This window comes from Canis lupus, chromosome 17 (genome assembly GCF_003254725.2).
Source record: "Canis lupus dingo isolate Sandy chromosome 17, ASM325472v2, whole genome shotgun sequence".
Taxonomy (NCBI): Eukaryota; Metazoa; Chordata; class Mammalia; order Carnivora; family Canidae; genus Canis; species Canis lupus.
Window position 1 is genome coordinate 30,802,692 of NC_064259.1, and position 18,234 is coordinate 30,820,925.

An 18,234-nucleotide genomic window follows, 5' to 3' on the forward strand; every position below is an offset into this window, starting at 1 on the left:
AAATAAATATTCATAAATAGTATTTTCCTGGAAAAGAGGGGCTGATTTATTAAGGTCATCTTTTAATACCATTGGCAGATATTGCTATATGACATTTATCAGAATGAGATACCAAGATTAAAAAAAAAAAACTTTTAAAGAAGGGGAGGAAGAAAATATTGTAAACACATACATCTAAGTTTAGGGAGAAAGAATATAGGGAATATGAATACGTAAAGAGAAAGAAAAAATTTTTTCTCTCAAAGTCTACTTTTTTGTATAAACAAAATTTTAGAACAACTAATATCTAAGCTATTATTTAAACATCATAAAGATCATACAACCATTTCTCTTCCTAGAATTAGCTAGCTTTAATATTGAAATGTGGCATTTAGCTCAAGATTGCAATGACTGAAAAGCTTTGAAAACACTTTTTTCTAGGTCCTCTGGACCCCTGAAGTGCTGTCAAATGGCGTCCAGTTCTCAAGGGTCAGTCCAGATGGTGAGGAAGGTTACCCTGGAGAGTTGAAAGTCTGGGTGACATACACGCTGGATGGTGGGGAGCTTAAGATCAACTACCGAGCACAGGCCAGTCAGACCACACCAGTCAATCTGACCAACCATTCTTATTTCAACCTTGCAGGCCAGGTAAGTGAACTTGCCTCTGCTCTCCTGCTGTGTGCTTTGTGGAATGGCCTAGGGAGTGGCTGGAGAGACCAACCCAGGATAGAATTACTCTTGCAATGGGGTCAGCCCTGGCAATGAGGAAAAATGTCTAGCAAGGCAGCTGACTCATAGTAGGTGCTCAATAAATGGAAGTTATAGAGAAAGATAGAAAGAGTACATTTATTACCCAGAGAATGATCTCTTTCCTACATGTTCAGACAAGTAAGTAGCTAATTCAAGAATTCCCTCTCATCTCACTGTACCATGAGCTTACATTTGTTTCCTCATTCCACTCCTACCCCTAAAAAATTCCAGTGAAGGCAGTTTCCACCCTTGGGACTTTAAAAATGGGCTTGGCTCTGTCCCTTTCAACATGCTGCTAACATTTGTGTGCCTCCACTGTGCCGCCCACCCTAAGAGTGGTGGAGAGACACTCCCGACCCCTCAGGTAAACCCCTCTACGTTATCCTATTCCCTCCTAATGGTAATATTTCGGCTTGTTGAAGAGGCTGTTACATGAGGCAGAGTAGAAAGTTTAGCTAAACTCTGTAGACTTCCTCTTCATCATCATTGTCTACTATACTTGAATCGCTTTGGCATGATTTCCTACCACAAGATGATGTTCACAGCCAGCTAGTAATATCTTGCTTTTTTACACTCTTTTAGGAGTCTGCTGATGATGTGCTGCTTTTTTTTCTAGGATCTTTCCAAGTAGCACGAATTAATTGGTTCTTATATAATTTCCAAAGTTCTCCCTTTAAAAATAAGATGATTCTAAACTTGTCTATTGCTTATCCTCAGAAACTTCCACCATCCTCCTTAAGATCTTAAAGACAAAGCAAAAATCAAAACCAAAACAAACATGCCCAGCCATAAGAGGCTCTGCAATAATGTGCATAAAGACCGTACTTTTTATAGTAAGTTCAGAAAGAAACTTGAAGAAATAGAACAAAATATTAGTATTTTTTTTTATAGGTAGTAGATCATGGTGATTTTTCACTCTTTTCTGCATTTTTGTATACTTAGGACATCCTATTTTATAATTGGGGGCAGGGGTAGGTGCTCTAAAGAAATAGATTCAGAAATGGAAATTACACTAAGTATTACATCTGCTGATATATTCCAATCAAGGAGACAAAGTGAGAATGCAGTTCACTAAAGCTCTTTCCATTTACTTGGCAAGAGGACCCTCACAGATCACAGACCCCACCCACAAGGGTGATCAAGGTTAACTGCCTTCTGTGTACTCTTAGTGAGTGCAACTCAAATCCACAGCCACTAGCTTCAGGGTTGAGGATGGCAGGGGGTCATTAGCCCTTTGGGGCATTTTGATAAGAGTGGGTGGTCATTCACCGGGCCTCGGGTCTAGGGGCCTCTGCATCTTTGGAACATCTCTTGCTCTACCCAGGAAAGTGTGATTATGTGTCTTAAACCCTCCCCAGGGAAATAGCTCAGAACTTGATCATTTAAAGTAGTTGACTTCATCTTATATATTTCTTGTTGCTTCTTTATTGGTTTTTAAATTTAATAAGCAATATGTTTGTTCTACCTGGGGCCGAATTTTGACTCATCACTTCTGAGTGTCAGTGGCCTGGGGGGAGGAGAGAACTGTGTTTTTCAAAGAATGAAAAAGGTTTATAGGTTGCAGGTTGTTTGGGCTTTGTTGTTGTTGATGATGTTCCTTCCTTATCTCACCCCAAACTGGACAAACATTCTAAGAGGTAGGAAAGTGGCCTGGGGGAATTGGAGATGAAAAGCCATAGTGGGGTTCCAGCATGACTAGGGGATGGGGTATGTCAGCAAGGACCCTGGTTCTTCCATCTTTCTATTCTGCTTCTTCAGTATTTTGGCTTCTATGTTAGGGCTCAACTTCTCCTTTTCACAAGATGGTTGGCACAGCTCCAGGAATCACTTTTTCATATAGTCACATCCAGAGGCAAGTGAAAAAGGGACCTATTCCTATTCCTCCAATGTTCCATTTTGAAGATTAAACAGAAGTCTTCCCAGAAGCTTCCCAGCAGACTTTGCCTCACATTTCATGGGCCAGAAGTGTGTCCCTGCCCTGCCTAACCCAATACTAGCAAGGGATTTGGACCACCATGATGGGCTTAGGCCAAACAAAATTCACCCGGTGGGATTAGGGGGGCCATCCTTTCCCTGAGTATGTGGCCTACCACAGAATGAATCAACAAGTCACCATTCTGCCAGGGAAAAGGGAGGGTGCCAGTAAAGGAGCTGCTGTGGCTTTTGGGTAGTATTGTAGAGTTGGTGATAGCCTGCTAGAGGTGATGAAAGCTGAAGTAAGGCAGTGGTAGTAGCAATGCACGGAAAGGTCTGTAAAGCCCCGTGCAGGCCACAGTGAGCTCTGTAAATGGTTAATGTCCTGAACTAGTAGCAGCTGAGCAAAGCTAACCAAAGCAAACACTGAACCCAGAGGTGGGCCTCAAGATCTGTTGGTGGGGGATCCCTGGGTGGCGCAGAGGTTTGGCGCCTGCCTTTGGCCCAGGGCGCGATCCTGGAGACCCGGGATGGAATCCCACGTCGGGCTCCCGGTGCATGGAGCCTGCTTCTCCCTCTGCCTGTGTCTCTGCCTCTCTCTCTCTCTCTCTCTGACTATCATAAATAAATAAAAATTAAAAAAAAAAAAAAAAAAAAGATCTGTTGGTGGATCCGCATTCTTTTGCCAGGTTTTCATCAGCCTAGAAAGGAAATGAATACAGCAGGAATATTCCACCAGAGTGGATCATCGCATTATTCCAGGTCAGAAGAGTTATAAAATGAAGCATGCTTCCCTTTAATAAAGGAATGTAGGTGTCGCTTGATGACCCAGTGCCCATTAAGAGAGTGGCTCTCTAATAAATGTTCCTTTCCTTCCCCCCCAGCTTCTTCCTAACCTCTCAGACTTGTGAATTTATTTGGTGAATCATTTTCTTCCTGCCCTAGAGCTACAAAGCAAATAGAAGAAGGAAATTCCTAAGCAGCTTTATTCATAATAGTAAAAAACTGGAAACAAGCAAAAGTCTGTCAACAAGGAAATGGACAAACAGATTGTGATACATTCATGCAATGGAATACTACTCAGCCTTCGACTGAGCACTGAGCAGATAGAGCCAAGGAGGGGCACCTGGGTGGCTCAGTTGGTTACGTAGCTACCTTTGGCTTAGGTCATGATTCCAGGGTCCTGCGATTGAGTCCCACATTAGGCTCCCTGCTCGATGGGGAGCCTGCTTCTGTCTCTCCTGCTCCCTCTGCTATGTTCTCTCTCTCTCTCTCTCTGTCAAATAAAAAGATAATAATAAAATCTTTAAAAAAAAGAGAGAAAGAGAGCCAAGGAAATAGCTCCTAGTTCTCTGCTCCCCTCAGAAGCAGAGGCCTCTTCAGTGCTGGCAGTACCCCTGAGGCATGAGGAGATGGGAGTAGGGAGAGCCAGGCAGGAGAGACCACTCTAGCCTAGAGCTGCTCTAGGGGATGCAGTAGACCCCTTCCATTTTGGACCAACCTTCTCACATCAGAATAGGGGCTAAACGAGTGGCTAAGCGTAGAAACTGTGGGCAGAAGAGAGACCTCTGCCCTGGTCTTGTCTCCCGTCCACTCCTATCCCTGCCCATATGAACCCATGGGGAGGACACAAGACCATGGCTGTTCTTCAGAAACAGCCTTCCCGGAGTGTCATTAAAGCAGTTTCTGGCATGTTTACACATAGATTCTCAAGGTCTCTAAAATGCTGGCATTTGTCCTCAGGACAACTCCATTTGATTATGTGGGCCTAAGTTTTTCTGACTAGAGAATCTGTTTCGGTTAACCTGCAGGGTTCCGCCTCCTTCTGCTTGCTTCTCGAGAACCCAGCCTAGCTTTCAGTTTAGCTTAGCTCAGTCTCTCAACCCGAGCATACTAACACGTTGGGTCAGGCAATTTCTTTGCTGCAGGGGTGCGTCTAATAGGGTGTTTGGCAGAATTGCTGGCCTCTTCCCACTAGATGCCAGTATCATTACCACCCCCAGTCATGACAGTCAAAAATGTCTCCAGAACATTGTCAAATTTTGTCCTCTGGCAAAATCATCCCTAGTGGAGACACACTAGTTTAGCTTATTTTTGAGCATTCACTAAGCAAAAGCCCTCTCCTGGTTGCCCTTACACATCTTTTGCTGTGAAGCTTGAAAATATACTATTAAAATATAATCCTTTTTATCAGAAATCTGTATGTGTCTTTTCCAATTTGCAAGTAGCACAACACAGCTTTACTAAACTGTTCTTCAGGGATCCCTGCGTGGTGCAGCGGTTTGGCGCCTGCCTTTGGCCCAGGGCGTGATCCTGGAGACCCGGGATCAAATCCCACGTCGGGCTCCCGGTGCATGGAGCCTGCTTCTCCCTCTGCCTGTGTCTCTGCCTCTCTCTCTCTCTCTCTCTCTGTGTGACTATCATAAATAAATAAAAAAAAAATTTAAACTGTTCTTCACAAGAACCCTGGAAAAGATGGGAGCATCATTGGCCCAATTTTACCCTGAAGGACAAGAGAGTCAAGGTTAAGTGATTTCCCTGGGGCCACACTCCATGATAACCAGAACTAGACCCCAGGCCTTCTGATTACTGACTGGTCTTTGACTCCCCCTGGGAAGACAGGCTGCATGGTTAATGGAAGTAACTCCAGTTCTGACTCCCAGGCTTTTGTCATTTGGTACAGGGTGGGTCCTCTGGATGGGAGTTGAGCCAGAGAAAGGAGAGAGATACCCCTACCTCCAAGCCTGCTGGTGATAGTTGGCCATCCAGCTCTTGTGTTTCAGGTCAACAGCTCTTGTTCTTCTGTTTGCCTAGCATGTGAGGAGAGCGTGAGAAACCCCTCTGCTAATAAGTCAAAGTCCAAAAGCCTTTCAAAACACTGATGTCTCTGACTTTTCACACTAATAATTCTATTTAGAAAAGAAAATACATGCTGGGCTCACACTGGAAAACTTTTTTTTAAAGGATTTTATTTATTTGACACAGAGCACAAACAGGGGGAGCAGCAGGGAGAAGGGAGAGGAAGAAGCAGACTCCCCACTGAACAGGAAGCCACACCTGGGGCTCAATCCCAGGACCCTGAGATCACATCCCAAGCCAAGGCAGATCCTTAACTGCTAAGCCACTCAGCCACCCATGGAAAATTTCTTTCAAATGTACAGTTGCTATGTTGAGGACTTAACTACCTACATTTAAATGAACATATTTATCATTGCTGTACGTCAAATGGGATTTCTTTCTTCTTTTTTTTATTTTTATTTTTTTATTTTTTTTATGAGAGAGAGAGAGTATGAGCTGGGAGAGGGGCAGAGGAAAAGGGAGAAGCAGACTCCCTGCTAAGCAGGGAGCCTGACATGGGGCTCAATCCCAGGACCCTGGGATCATGACCCGAGCCATAGGCAGACACTTAATCAACTGAGCCACCCAGGTGTCCCGAAATGGAATTTCTAAAGTGTTTGTCAATGCCTAAAAATATTTCTGCAAGAGAAGTTAAAAAGCAAAAGTACATGGGGCACCTGAGTGGCTCAGTCGGTTAAATGATTGACTCTTGATTGTGGCTCAGGTCATGATCTCAGGGTTATGGGATTGAGCCCTACATGGGGCTCTCCACTGAATGCTGAACATGGAGCCTGCTTGGGATTCTCTTTCCCTCTTCCTCTGCCCCTCCTCACTGCTTGTGTTCTCTCTCTCTCTCAAATAAATCTTTTTTTTTTTTTTTAAAGGCAAAAATACAAAATAAGACTAAGCATTAGGTCTTATTTTCTTTCTCAACCTTTCCCTTCCAGGGTTCTCCAAACATATATGACCATGAAGTCACTATAGATGCTGATGCCTTTTTGCCTGTGGATGAAACCCTGATTCCTACAGGTTGGTGAATTTAAACTTTTTTATGGGAATGCAGAGCTGGGGTGTGATTGGGGGAGTACTGAAACTTCATTTACCTAAATGTATTTTCTCTGTTGGCTTCCAAATTACATATAATTACCATGATTAGTCACTTATGTTGGTTAAGGTTGGGTGATCATATAATTAAACACCCAAGTCAGGACATTTTTGAGAGGGAAAGGGGATGCTATTAATAATTAACCCAGGGCAACAGGGAAATTCTAAACAACCTGGGCAACATGGCCATCCTAGCCAAGCCTAGACGGCAAGAATTCTCTGCTAAAATGTAAATCTGATACTTCTTAACACCTCACCAGAGCTAAATTTATCTAGGCATTACTTCACCAGTGCAGGACACTGATAGAGCCCGATGTGGTTTTTGATGGAGGAGGAAAGGTTGTACCCTGGGTAAGACAAATGCATATGTCACCTTTAGGATAGAGTTGGGTAGATGGGGTAGCATGGAGAGTTCAAAGTATGAAAAGGCAGGGTGAGGTGTTGCCAAACTCAAACGTTATGAATGTGTGAGTGTGTGTGCCTCCTAGGTCAAATGAATTGAGATCATCTTGGTTATTATTATTTGGGATCAAAACTAGCTTGGGATGCCTGGTGGCTCAGTGGTTGAGTGTCTGCCTTTGGCTCAGGGCATGATCCTGTTCCACATCGGACTTCCGGCATGGAGCTTGCTTCTCCTTCTGCCTGTGTCTCTGCCTCTCTCTGTGTCTCTCATGAATAAATAAATAAATTGTTTAAAAAAAGAAAAAAACTACCTTATTCAAATAGGCAAATCCATTGAAATAGAAAGTAGATTAGGAGGTTGTAGGGGCTGGGGACAGAGGGCAATGGAAAGTAACAATGGCTACAAGATTTCTTTTTGAAAAAAAAAGAAAAAATTTCTTTTTGGGCTGATAAAAAGATTCTGGAATTAGGTAGAGGTGATGGTTGCACAACCTATAAACATACTAAACACTACTGAACTATGCACTTTAAAAGGGTGAACTTTGTGGTATGTGGATTATATCTCAATTAAAAACAAGAAAAAAACAAACAAACAACCTTGGTTCATGTGTTGCCTCCAGGATTAAGTGGTGTAGATTTTTTTTTTAATTTTTTATTTATTTATGATAGTCACACAGAGAGAGAGAGAGAGGCAGAGACACAGGCAGAGGGAGAAGCAGGCTCCATGCACCGGGAGCCCGACGTGGGATTCGATCCAGGGTCTCCCGGATCGCGCCCCGGGCCAAAGGCAGGTGCCAAACCGCTGCGCCACCCAGGGATCCCAGTGGTGTAGATTTGTACTAGATTGTAGGTGTACCACCATCTGTGTCGAGGGGACAGGTTGATGACCTCAAGATGGCTGACAGGGGTGCTGTTATTTGTGGCAGCTTATGGGAATTCATGTAAAGTAATTACCCCAAAGCAGGGGTCCAGAAATTCTTACTGAATTTCATTAAAATCAGAGCTGAGGTAAGTGTAGAAGGCTTAGTCAAAGAAAACCAAAGTAAACAAAGTAGAGGATGAAGGGAAAGAAGAACAGAAATCTAGAAACACACACTTTTGTATCAGCTCCTCTCCCTCTGGGAAGAAGGGCAGCTGCCTGCTGCCTCTTGACAGGCCAAGATCTCTGGCCTGTGTCTGACAGACTTAGAGCACTAAATGTCCTGTGTTGCGCTCCAACCTTCCATAAGTCCATCTGCTGGCAGCTACATGTGGGAGGTCAGGAAGGTCTTTTCCTCTCTTCCCACCCCCTGTAGGGGTGCTATTACTTTGGTTATCACCTCTGCTAATGAAGAGCTTAAGAATGATAGATAATGAACAGTTTGAAGCCAAGGGCACCGTAATCAAATAATCAAGGTTTACATCATCACCAATAAGTTGTATTGTGTCCTCTTCATATGATATACTGAAAAAGCACATCATTTGTGTCATATTCTGTCAGAAATGTCTAACCTCATTTCATTTAGGACAAGGCATCACATGAACCCAATTGAGGGACAGTCTACAAAATAATTGACCAGGACTCTTCAGTAGTGTCAAGGTCATGAAAGACAAAACAAGCCTGAAGAATGGTCACAGAAGAGAGGAGGGAGATGGGACAACTAAATGTAGTGTGAGATCCCGGACTGGATCCTGAGCCAGAAAGAGGACTTTAGTGGGAACATTGGTGAAATTCTAGTGAAGCATGTAGTAAAAAGTATTGTACCAATGTTAATTTCTTGTGATTATTGTACCATGGTTATATATATATCAACATTAGGGAAAGGACAGGTATACAGAGATGTACTATATTTTTAGATTTTATTTTTAAGAAGTCTCTACCCTCGTTGTGGGGCTCAAACTCACAACCCTGAGATTAAGAGTCGCACAGTCAACTGACTGAGCCAGCCAGATGCCCCCAGAGATGTACTATTTTTGTAACCTTTCTGAAGTCTAAAATTATTTCAAAATTTAAAAAAATTTTAAAGCCCAGGGCTCCAAGTAAGATATTACTTTAATTTTCCTGGACACCTGCCTTCCTTTATAGGTAAGGGCTTCTGTTTTATTTTGGCGTCTTTCAAATAATGGGGTTGTGTTTATGGCCACTAATTCAAAATGTTTATAAGAAAATGGTAAGAATGTGAGTCTCCATACAAAATAGCAACTTCCATGAACAGCAGGAATTGGAAACCCATAAATACAGAGACTGCAAAGCTAATTAGAATAATAATGAGAAATCAAGATAAATGGATTAAAATTTTTTGCATCACAGTTTTGAACGTTTTCCTAGCTCCAGGGCTGAGTTTACAGACTTTTACATTGGTCTTGGTAACATGTGTCATCTCTGATATTTACATGACTCAACGTGAGGATGAGTAAGCTGGCCCATCTTGTCCTAGATGCGGCAGGATTGCATTTAAACTCTTAGGTTGTGAGCTGCAAGAAAAAAGTGGTGGCGGCTGCTGTTTCGTAACTGATAAGGAAGAAAATGAATTCAGTAGCTTCTAGGTGGAGGTGATGAAATTAGTGCATATTTATTTGTGTACATTTATAAAATCTTATCCTGTCCTGTTGCGTTTTGATCAGATGAGAATCACAAAAATGCATAATTCATGCCATGTAAAGATTATTTGTCACGATGGTAGGAGATAATGGTGGCAAAACACAGTAGAGCTTAACATGTAATCTGCTGAGATGTGGAAAACTCATTCATCTCAGGTCTGCACTGTGAATGGTTTTAGGACCAAATTCTATACTTTGTACTAATTTTGAACACCTGTGAAGCTGAATAGAGCTCTGGATCCTAGGATGCAAGAGCCCCAGTTGTAGTCTGGGCTCTGTTGTTAACTAGCTAGGCAACCTTCAGTGTGGGTGTGTTTGTAGCGCTTTAACATTTAACTTCCCTATGCCCTCATTTCCTTTTCTGCAAATGGGAAAGATGCTGAACTCAATCCAATTTTATGAACTAGTAAGTTTTCTTTAAAAAAATAATTTCAGAGACTTACATGGGGTTGCCCAACTTTTCATTTTGCCAAGTTAGAAAGCCATGATAAATATAGGGCTATTAAAACTAATGGGAATGTATATATATTATATTTCAATTAAAAAATAATTTAAACTAACTGGGATAATAATGAGGAACAGAAATAAATAGACCAGTGATGCTTGGCTGACTCAGTCGGTAAAGCTCTCAAACTTGCGGTTGTGAGTTCAAGTCTCATGGTGGGCACGGAGCCTACTTAAGAAAAAAAGGAAGAAAGAAATAGACTACATTTATTTTTTTTAAACCCATGCTGCCATTTATAATCACCAGCTTTTCATAAAAGAAAATATTTTAACACCACAAAAGTGGGGAATTTTTTTTTTTTAAAGATTTTATTTATTTGAGAGAGAAAAAGCCAGAGACAGAGCATGAGCAGGAGGGGCAGAGGGAGAAGGAGAAGCAGACTCCCCCCTGAGCAGGGAGCCCCAAGCAGGACTTGATCCCTGGACTCTGGGATTAAAATCTGAGACTAAGGCAGACATAACCGACTGAGCCTCTCAGGTGCCCCATAAAAGTAGGGAAATTTAAATCTCAGGATAAGTAACTACCCTTTAAATTGAATTCATCTTGTTTTTTAAAGAAATGTGATAGGGCACCTACAAGGCTCTTAATATAATATTTTACTGCTATTTCTACCACCCTTCAAATCCATTAAAACACTATCATGAAAGTAAGTAAGTTGCAACAGCTTCAGAGCACATAAAATCCTTAAGTCTCTTTAACTATGTCTGTTTGCCCAGTGACACTTCAACTGAAATTATAGGGTTATTTCTTCTCCCCCTTTGTCAGAAATGCATGAAAAACAAGTGAATTGTATGTTTCCTTTGGAACTGCCTCCAAAAATGAGTGTTAACTGCACTGTGCACTGCCCTAATGGAAGAATTCATGCATTGGCACTCTTTCAGCCAAGAACAAATCTCTAGGAGCCCAGATTTCATCAGACTCGTAACACTGACCCAAAGCCCATGAGCATGTGGCTTCATTCTGAGACCAGTCCGTGTCATTTGGTCATTTGGAGAGTTGACAGTCTAGTGGAGGAGTCAGCCAGAATATTATTCATTAACCTGGAAAATGTCAGGATAGATAGAACTCGAAGACTTGCTACAGAGGGAAAGCACTGCCTGGGGGCTCCCAGATCAAGGATGAGAATTAAGTAACAACTGAAAGGGCAAGTGGAGCTTTGCCAGGCAGTGAGGAGAAAGATGTTCTGGATAGAGATGAAGAAGAAAAGGGAGTGCAGGCACAGCAGGACTGTCCCCAGGAAAGCGCTGGGCTTCTGAAGCATTCAGGGCATGCTCTTAGTGTCAGAAAACTAATGGGCCTAGAGAGGTTGGCTGGGACCATGTTAGATATGCACCAGGTTCTGGTATGGCTCCAATCCTGGATGACCGTAGGTTTCCCTGGACTTTGAGTCTGATTTACACAGGCCAGACTCACAGGTATACCTGAGTCCAGTCTTAAACACCCGGATATTCAGCCAGAAGTGGACTGAACCACAAGGCCACTTCCTTGAGACATGGTACAAGAAACCCGTTAGACCAGCCACACTCTGTTAAGAGTTCTGGGGATTGATATGCAGTATCTAGAGATTGTGGTTGTGCTGAATTGAGAAAAAGGAAGATACTGTTTATTTGTGAGATGAGGTGAAGGTTTATGATAATAATAGCTAATATCTCAGAGAGGAATTTATAGATGATAATCTACACTAGATTCCCATAAGGTAGTTTCTGTTAATTTTTCATATTTAACAGATATAGAACCTGTAGCCCAAAAAGTTTAAGTAACTTACTGGGGATCACCCAGTTAACAAGTGGTGTGAAGCTGGGATTCAAACCTAGGGAGGCCAGTATTTCAACTCAGACTCTTAACTAGACCCATACTCTGCAGACCCTACCGTGGGGTTAGATGTCAAGAAGCGTTCTGGGATAGGGAAGCGGGATGGGAGGGGAAAGAAAGAAAAGTAAACTAAATTCTTGATAGTATAGATAGCCAAGATCACCATGTAGTCATGACCTGGGAAGTAAGCCAGAAAGAAAAAGCTTCAACAGTTGTCAGTTCTCATTTCCTTTCTACCTTTTATATAAGTAGCCTTACAGCATCTCCATTGTCCTCCCTTTATTTTGACTTTTCTGCAAAGAAAACAGAAAATAAGTTATATTGGAAAGGGGGGAGGGGAGGAGAAAGACAAAGATGGAGGCATAAGAGGCTTTCCTGAGACTAAAGAGCATGAATAGAAGTGCCTGGCCGTGTTAGACTGACCAGGAAGGGAATGTGGAAAAGGAACAAGTCGAGAAGAGTCCAGTTTCAAGCTCAGAATTATTCTCCGGGTCCCCTCAGTAATCTCGGAGGTCATTGTGCTGTTGCAATGTAGTACCTTGTTTGGTAATGCATCCTGCTGGCTCTTGGTCTTCTCATCTGCCAAATCTTGTCATGATCAGGCTATTGTTGCAGGTCTGCTGTCTTCAGGTATTCACACTGGTCATTTCTGTTGAAGGTGGTAGGAAGTTCACCAATATAGTAGAAGAAAAGCTTAACCATGTACCTGGGTAGCTTTCAGTTATCTGGAAGGTTTACTTACAATGAGATACCTCGTTTCACCAGCAGGGTGCTGGGCAATGACTTCATTCTAGATCCTTTGGCTGTCTCTGGCTTTCCCCTGGGCTGCTGCCTGGTGGTGGGGAAGCTCTGCAGAGGCTGGCAGGCCAGTTTGGTCTCCTTGTGTATGAATGGCTCTACTGTCAGTTATTTTGTGAACCATCCACCATCCTGTGCCTTCTACTCTAAATCCTTGTTTGTGTGTTTATTTCTTTTAGATTTCTCATTTTAGGGTAGTAAAAAAATCCTCATTATTTTTACTTGGAGCTCCCAGAGAGAAAAGTCTCTCTTACCATCATTGTACCAAAAAAGAAACCAATGACTCCTTACCTGAACTCACTATCACAGGAAGAGACAGCTGCAAAACATGTCTGAAAGAATGGCTCACAAAGGAGAATTTGTGGTGGATTTGGAGGAAGCTCGGGGCAACATTGTAACCATGAGGACTTTTATCAGATCATTCTTTGAATTCTGTAGGGGTTTGTCCCAAATGCTTTATCTGACAAATTGCAATTTCTTTTTTCTTTTCTTTTCTTTTTTTTTTTTTCAAATTGCAATTTCTGTAGCTTCATTTAGCCAGCCTCCTTTTGACTTTCTGCCAAGGCCCTTAGGCTCCCTTTGAAGCCCATGTCTTTCTGTGATACAAAGATGTTTAATGGTCCCAGGCCCTGCCTTTTGGAACTATTAATTTATACATATGTTTGTTTTTCAACTCCTTCCTTTTGTTTGCCCTTCATACAACTATTTCTGAGAGAAATGCTGATGCAGATCTAAACTTTGCGGGTGTTTTTCACCTTGGTTATAGATATTTGGTAAATAATTTTTCAGGTGAAGGGAAAACCCACTGCCATAAGAAAGTAGCACCTCTTATTTTACAGTAGCTGTGAGACTGTGGCCGAGGTACTCAGTAAAAAGGGACCTTCCCCCTGTGTGTGTTTGGGGGAGGGGCGGAGCCTTGGCCTCCATTTTGCTTGTTGCAGGCTCACCTCACCAGTTGGGCGTTATCACACAGGAAGGAAAGGGATATGTTGCCATGCAGTTTTCAGGAGCCAGAGCAAGCACATACCATGAAATCCCCTTGTCTTAAACTCATAGCCCCCGTTTATACCTCTACCCCAGGCAGGGCCCTCAGACCTAGCAGAGTCTGGCTCTCGTTTTGCTCCTACCTTTCTTCCTGTTAGCAATTTGGGCAACATATAAAATGTCTTCAGCCCTTTCAATCAGTAAAACGCAGAAGACAACAGCCTGTATTGCGTGGCTTCTTCATTCTCCCCCTTTCTCTGTGCATCTACTGAAAAGCTATCCTCCTACTGAAAAGCTATCCTTTTCCCAAAGCTCAGTGAAAAAACCTCAGCAAATATGGGGGTAGCAGAAGCCTTCAAAGGGCCCATTCAAATAATTTAGTCACACGCACACCCCCACTCTCCCCCTGTAAATTTCTGCCATTTTGCCATTCCTGAGGGCTTCCAGGCAAACAATATTCTTTGTGTGTTGTTAGGCTGCAAGACTCCAGCATCTTTGCTGTTCTTTTTTTTTGGGGGGGGGGGGTAAGTTAAAAAAAAGAAGAAGAAAATATGTTGAATAAAATAGGAGAATGCCTCACCTAGCTTCTGAAACTACTGCTCTGGATGTAATTCTGGGCACTTTGGCATTGGCAGTGCTGTCTGGGTCACGTGGTCCTTGCTCACAGGTGTCTCTCCCATGCCACGGCTGCACCACCACCGGAAGGCCTCTGCAAGGCTGAGAGCTTGGTTCACCTGTAGACCAAGAGCAGAGTCTGCAGCTAAGCTGTCAGGCTGGGTTTGCACATCAGCAGTTAGTTTAGCTTTGCTTCTTCTGAGCAGTTGTCCTCCCTACTTGAAAAAAAAAATGCAGCCCATAAAGCATTTGCCACTACTTAGGATGGGCTCCTACTCTGTTACTGAGGTATCTTCAGAACTTCTCGAGTGTGTGTTTATGTTTGTTGTTGTCAGGGCTGTCTGTGTAGTTTCCCGAAAGTGCAACTCCTGGAAGCAGTTTATCAGGAAGGACCAGTGTGTGATCGGTGTCCACAGAGAGAGGACATTCCAATGCCAGATCTCTGTACTGCCATGTCGGGCGTTTAGCTTCAGGACCTGAGTCTAGTGTCCTGTCCAGTGGCAACCAGAGAAAATTGGTTCCCAGGAACCCTACTCAGGTGGGAAGCCAGCTAAATATGAGCAGGTGAGAAAATTCAGGCCTTCTGTTTCCCCAGAGATTAATTCATTCCCAGGGTTGTAAACATTACACGTCCCCCTTTCGCCTTCCAGAACCGTGAGACTCGGAGGCAGTGTGGGCAACCTGCCCAGCAAGATATTATCATGTACACAACATTGTGCAGAACCAAGCACGTGTCTTTCATAGGCATTTTTGGCACATGGCTTTTTTTTCCCTTTAATTTTGCTGTTCTTTACTTGCAGTCGTAGATAAGGAATTTAAAAAGCAAAAAAAGGAATGCTTTGACTAGGTCTTTTGCCTCTTAAAGTAACATTAGTAAAATTCTATCTTATTCTTTTCCTTGAGAAAAGATACCTTTTATTTTTATAGAAATCTACCCAGCCGACTCTGTCCCCCAGCCCATCTGTGTTCACTCGCTATTCTTGCGGCTCTTGGTTTTTGAAAGCGCCTTCTAAAATTACATGAAAGCAGCTCCATTTTGACAAAATTAGAATTCTGGTACGAACAGCTTACCGTGAGGCTGTGGAGAAAGGCCCAGCAAAACCTTTGTATTTTCTTCCACCCTGTCTGGGTTCAACCCATAGTTCAGTCAATTTTATAATTACTTCCCTAGGGCAGGTCTAAAGTCTCTGCTCTGGAGAAATAACAAATTCCAAAATAGTCTCCTGTTTCAAAGATGGTGCAAACAAAGACTGTTTTGATCTACATGTTTTAATCATTCTGGAGCTTCTTACAGAAAATTCCTTTAGACTTTCTATGATTCTAAAATGTTGGACATAAGGCTAGCTTCAAACCTACATCAGGACGGGTCCTCTTTCCTTTTCCTTTTCCCCCACTTTTACCTTTTCCCCCACTTTTAACTTTTCCCCCACTTTTACCTTTTCCCCCACTTTTACCTTTTCCTTACCCCTTACCCAGTATTGTTAGTCATAACAATATCCTACCATACCATTTCTTAAACTAAGACTGTATTTTTTTTAGAGAAGTTTTAGGTTCACAGCAAAATTGAGCAGAAGTTACAGCAATTTCCCATATACCGCACAGCACCCCCCTCTCTCTTCCACATCCCCCACCAGGAGTGGAGCATTTCTTATAGCTGATGAGCCTACAGTGACATATCATCATCACCCAAAGTTCATAGTTTACATTAGGGTTCACTCTTGGACATAGGTATAATGACATGTATCCATCATTATGATAGCACACAGAGTAGTATTCACTGCCCTAAATATCCACTGGATATAACAGTAGTAGTTTCAACCAATCCTTCAGTACGCTTCCTCTTTCCTTTTGAGTCTCCCCTCCCCCCAATATTGTTAAGTCATCAGGACCTGCTGATTTTTAACTCCTAAGTATTTCTCAAATCTGTCTCCTCATTGGGTATCATTGATTATAGGGTTCTATTTCCATTGTCACTATCCTGGTTAGGCTGTCTTTTCTTGTCTAGATCACTGCCCGGCTTGTATTATGAGTTTCACAAATTGAGAGCAGTGAATGAACAAACGAATCTGGAGAATAGCTCTCTAACTGTGGGGGGAAAAAAATCTCTTTAGATCTATCCTCCATCTGGTTACTAAACTTATCTATCTAAAATGCAAATCTTACTTTGATACCCCCCAGCTTAAAAACCTTTTACGTGGCTCCCAGGCCAGCTGCCTCCCAGACCCATCTCCCAGCGTGCCTTACTCATGCCCCACACTCCTGCCACCCACAGGCACCACCCAACTCCCCCTTCTCTGTTGCATAAACCCTCTGCTCTTCAAGGCTATGTACTTCCTCCTTAGAAATCCTTCCCCCCTCCCTCCTGCTTCCTGGAAACAATAGATTCTTTGTTGTTCAAGGTTTTTTGTAATGACAGAAACTCTTTAGAGCTCACCCTGTGCCCAGAGCTCACCTTTCTTATATTCCCCTGCACAAGTCTGCCTGGGATGATCTATCAGGATTTAGTTACAGATCTAAAGTAGGGAGCTGGAAGGGAGCTTTAGGCTTGATCTCTTTAGCTTCAAGCAAAACTATGCTGAACACAAAAATGAAACCCAGTAAGAGCCAGGCTATACATTCTAGGAAAGGTACTCCTTCCTTTCCCTACACTCAGTCTCTCTCCTGTCTTCTCTCTTCTTGACATTTGTTTTCAATAGAGCATATTAATACAATACTGCAGGATAACCAGAATTCAGAAATCCTGGGCATGGGTCTCCCTTTTGCTACCTACCAGCTATGCACTCAAGTCAGCCAGGAAAACTCACTGGGCCTCATAACCTAATCTGCTACCGTTCATCAGATGGGGGTTACATCAGTTGAACTCTGAAGTCCTGTTGGTTCTAATTCTGATTCAGAGACCCTGTGGAATCTCTAAACCAGATATTCATCACCAAGGTCCATACATGTATGTCTGGGAAGATAATGAGAGATTTTCAGGGAATTGCTGGCCCCCTGAAATTCTGTGTAAAGCCCTGTATGAGCTGATGGCATCATCTTGGTTCATAGAGGGTTTGTCTTTTTTAAGGCGGTGGGAGTGGTTGTCTGGTCCTTTTTTCCTTTCAAGGTAATGATAGTTTATGGTTATCCTACTATGTATTATAATATATAAAGATAGCCATTGTTTTGGAGATGAACACTAGTGTGTTTTCTTTTTTGTAATCTTCAGCGTGGCTTTAAAGTTTTTTTTTTTTTTGCTAATTTATCATCAGTTGATTTTCTGAAGGGATCTAGAAGACTAGCTTAGCTACAGGAGGAAGATAGCATTCCAGGAGAAAATAACTTCTCCAAGGTTCCATCTGGAGGAGCAGCAACTGCCAGGGGTGAGGATTGGATGGCTTTTCTGTTTCTGCTTGATCAGATGAATGAAATTGCCTTTCTGTAGCCACTAGCAGTCAGGACTCCAGGCCAGGCCATCAGTCTGTGGAATGTAGGAGCAGGCAGGCACGCTGGGGCCCCGCTGTAAGTGAGAAGCCAGAGCATGGTGTCCTGGCTGTCACCTTCAGCTCTGCATTTCTGGAGACAAGCACCTCGAGCCATGGGTCTGCTCCCCAAGCTTCTTCGTTTTCCATTCTTATCACCGGCCCACACCAAGCACCTGCTACGTGTCAGGTACTATGCAAGCCCCAGGGAAGCAATGTGCCCTGCCTGCACGGAGAACATGCAGCCATGTATATAGCACAGGTCCTGTGCTTGAAGAAATAAAACTAGTGTTATTAAAGAAAGAATTTGAATAACACTAAAAAAGTGAAACTCATGATATTGGTACTTATGGAATGTTAGTTACCCTGGAGCTGTTTCTTCTATGACAGGTCCCTCGTAGACAGTTGGAGGAAGTTCACTATAGAAACTCTCCTGGTAAAAAAAAAAAAAAAAAGAAAAGAAAAAAAGAAAAAAGAAACTCTCCTGGTAGCAAT

General features: G+C 42.7%; 1 protein-coding gene across 3 annotated transcripts in view; it reads left to right on the forward strand.

Moving 5' to 3' along the window:
- GALM (galactose mutarotase) overlaps positions 1–18,234 on the forward strand; it is a 109,978-nt gene that overhangs the window by 71,946 nt on the left and 19,798 nt on the right. For all 3 annotated transcript variants that reach the window (XM_049095703.1, XM_025454140.3, XM_049095704.1), the window contains 2 exons: positions 421–627; positions 6,429–6,510. In XM_049095703.1, coding sequence (XP_048951660.1) covers positions 421–627; positions 6,429–6,510 — 289 coding nt within the window. The remainder of the gene's footprint in view (positions 1–420; positions 628–6,428; positions 6,511–18,234) is intronic.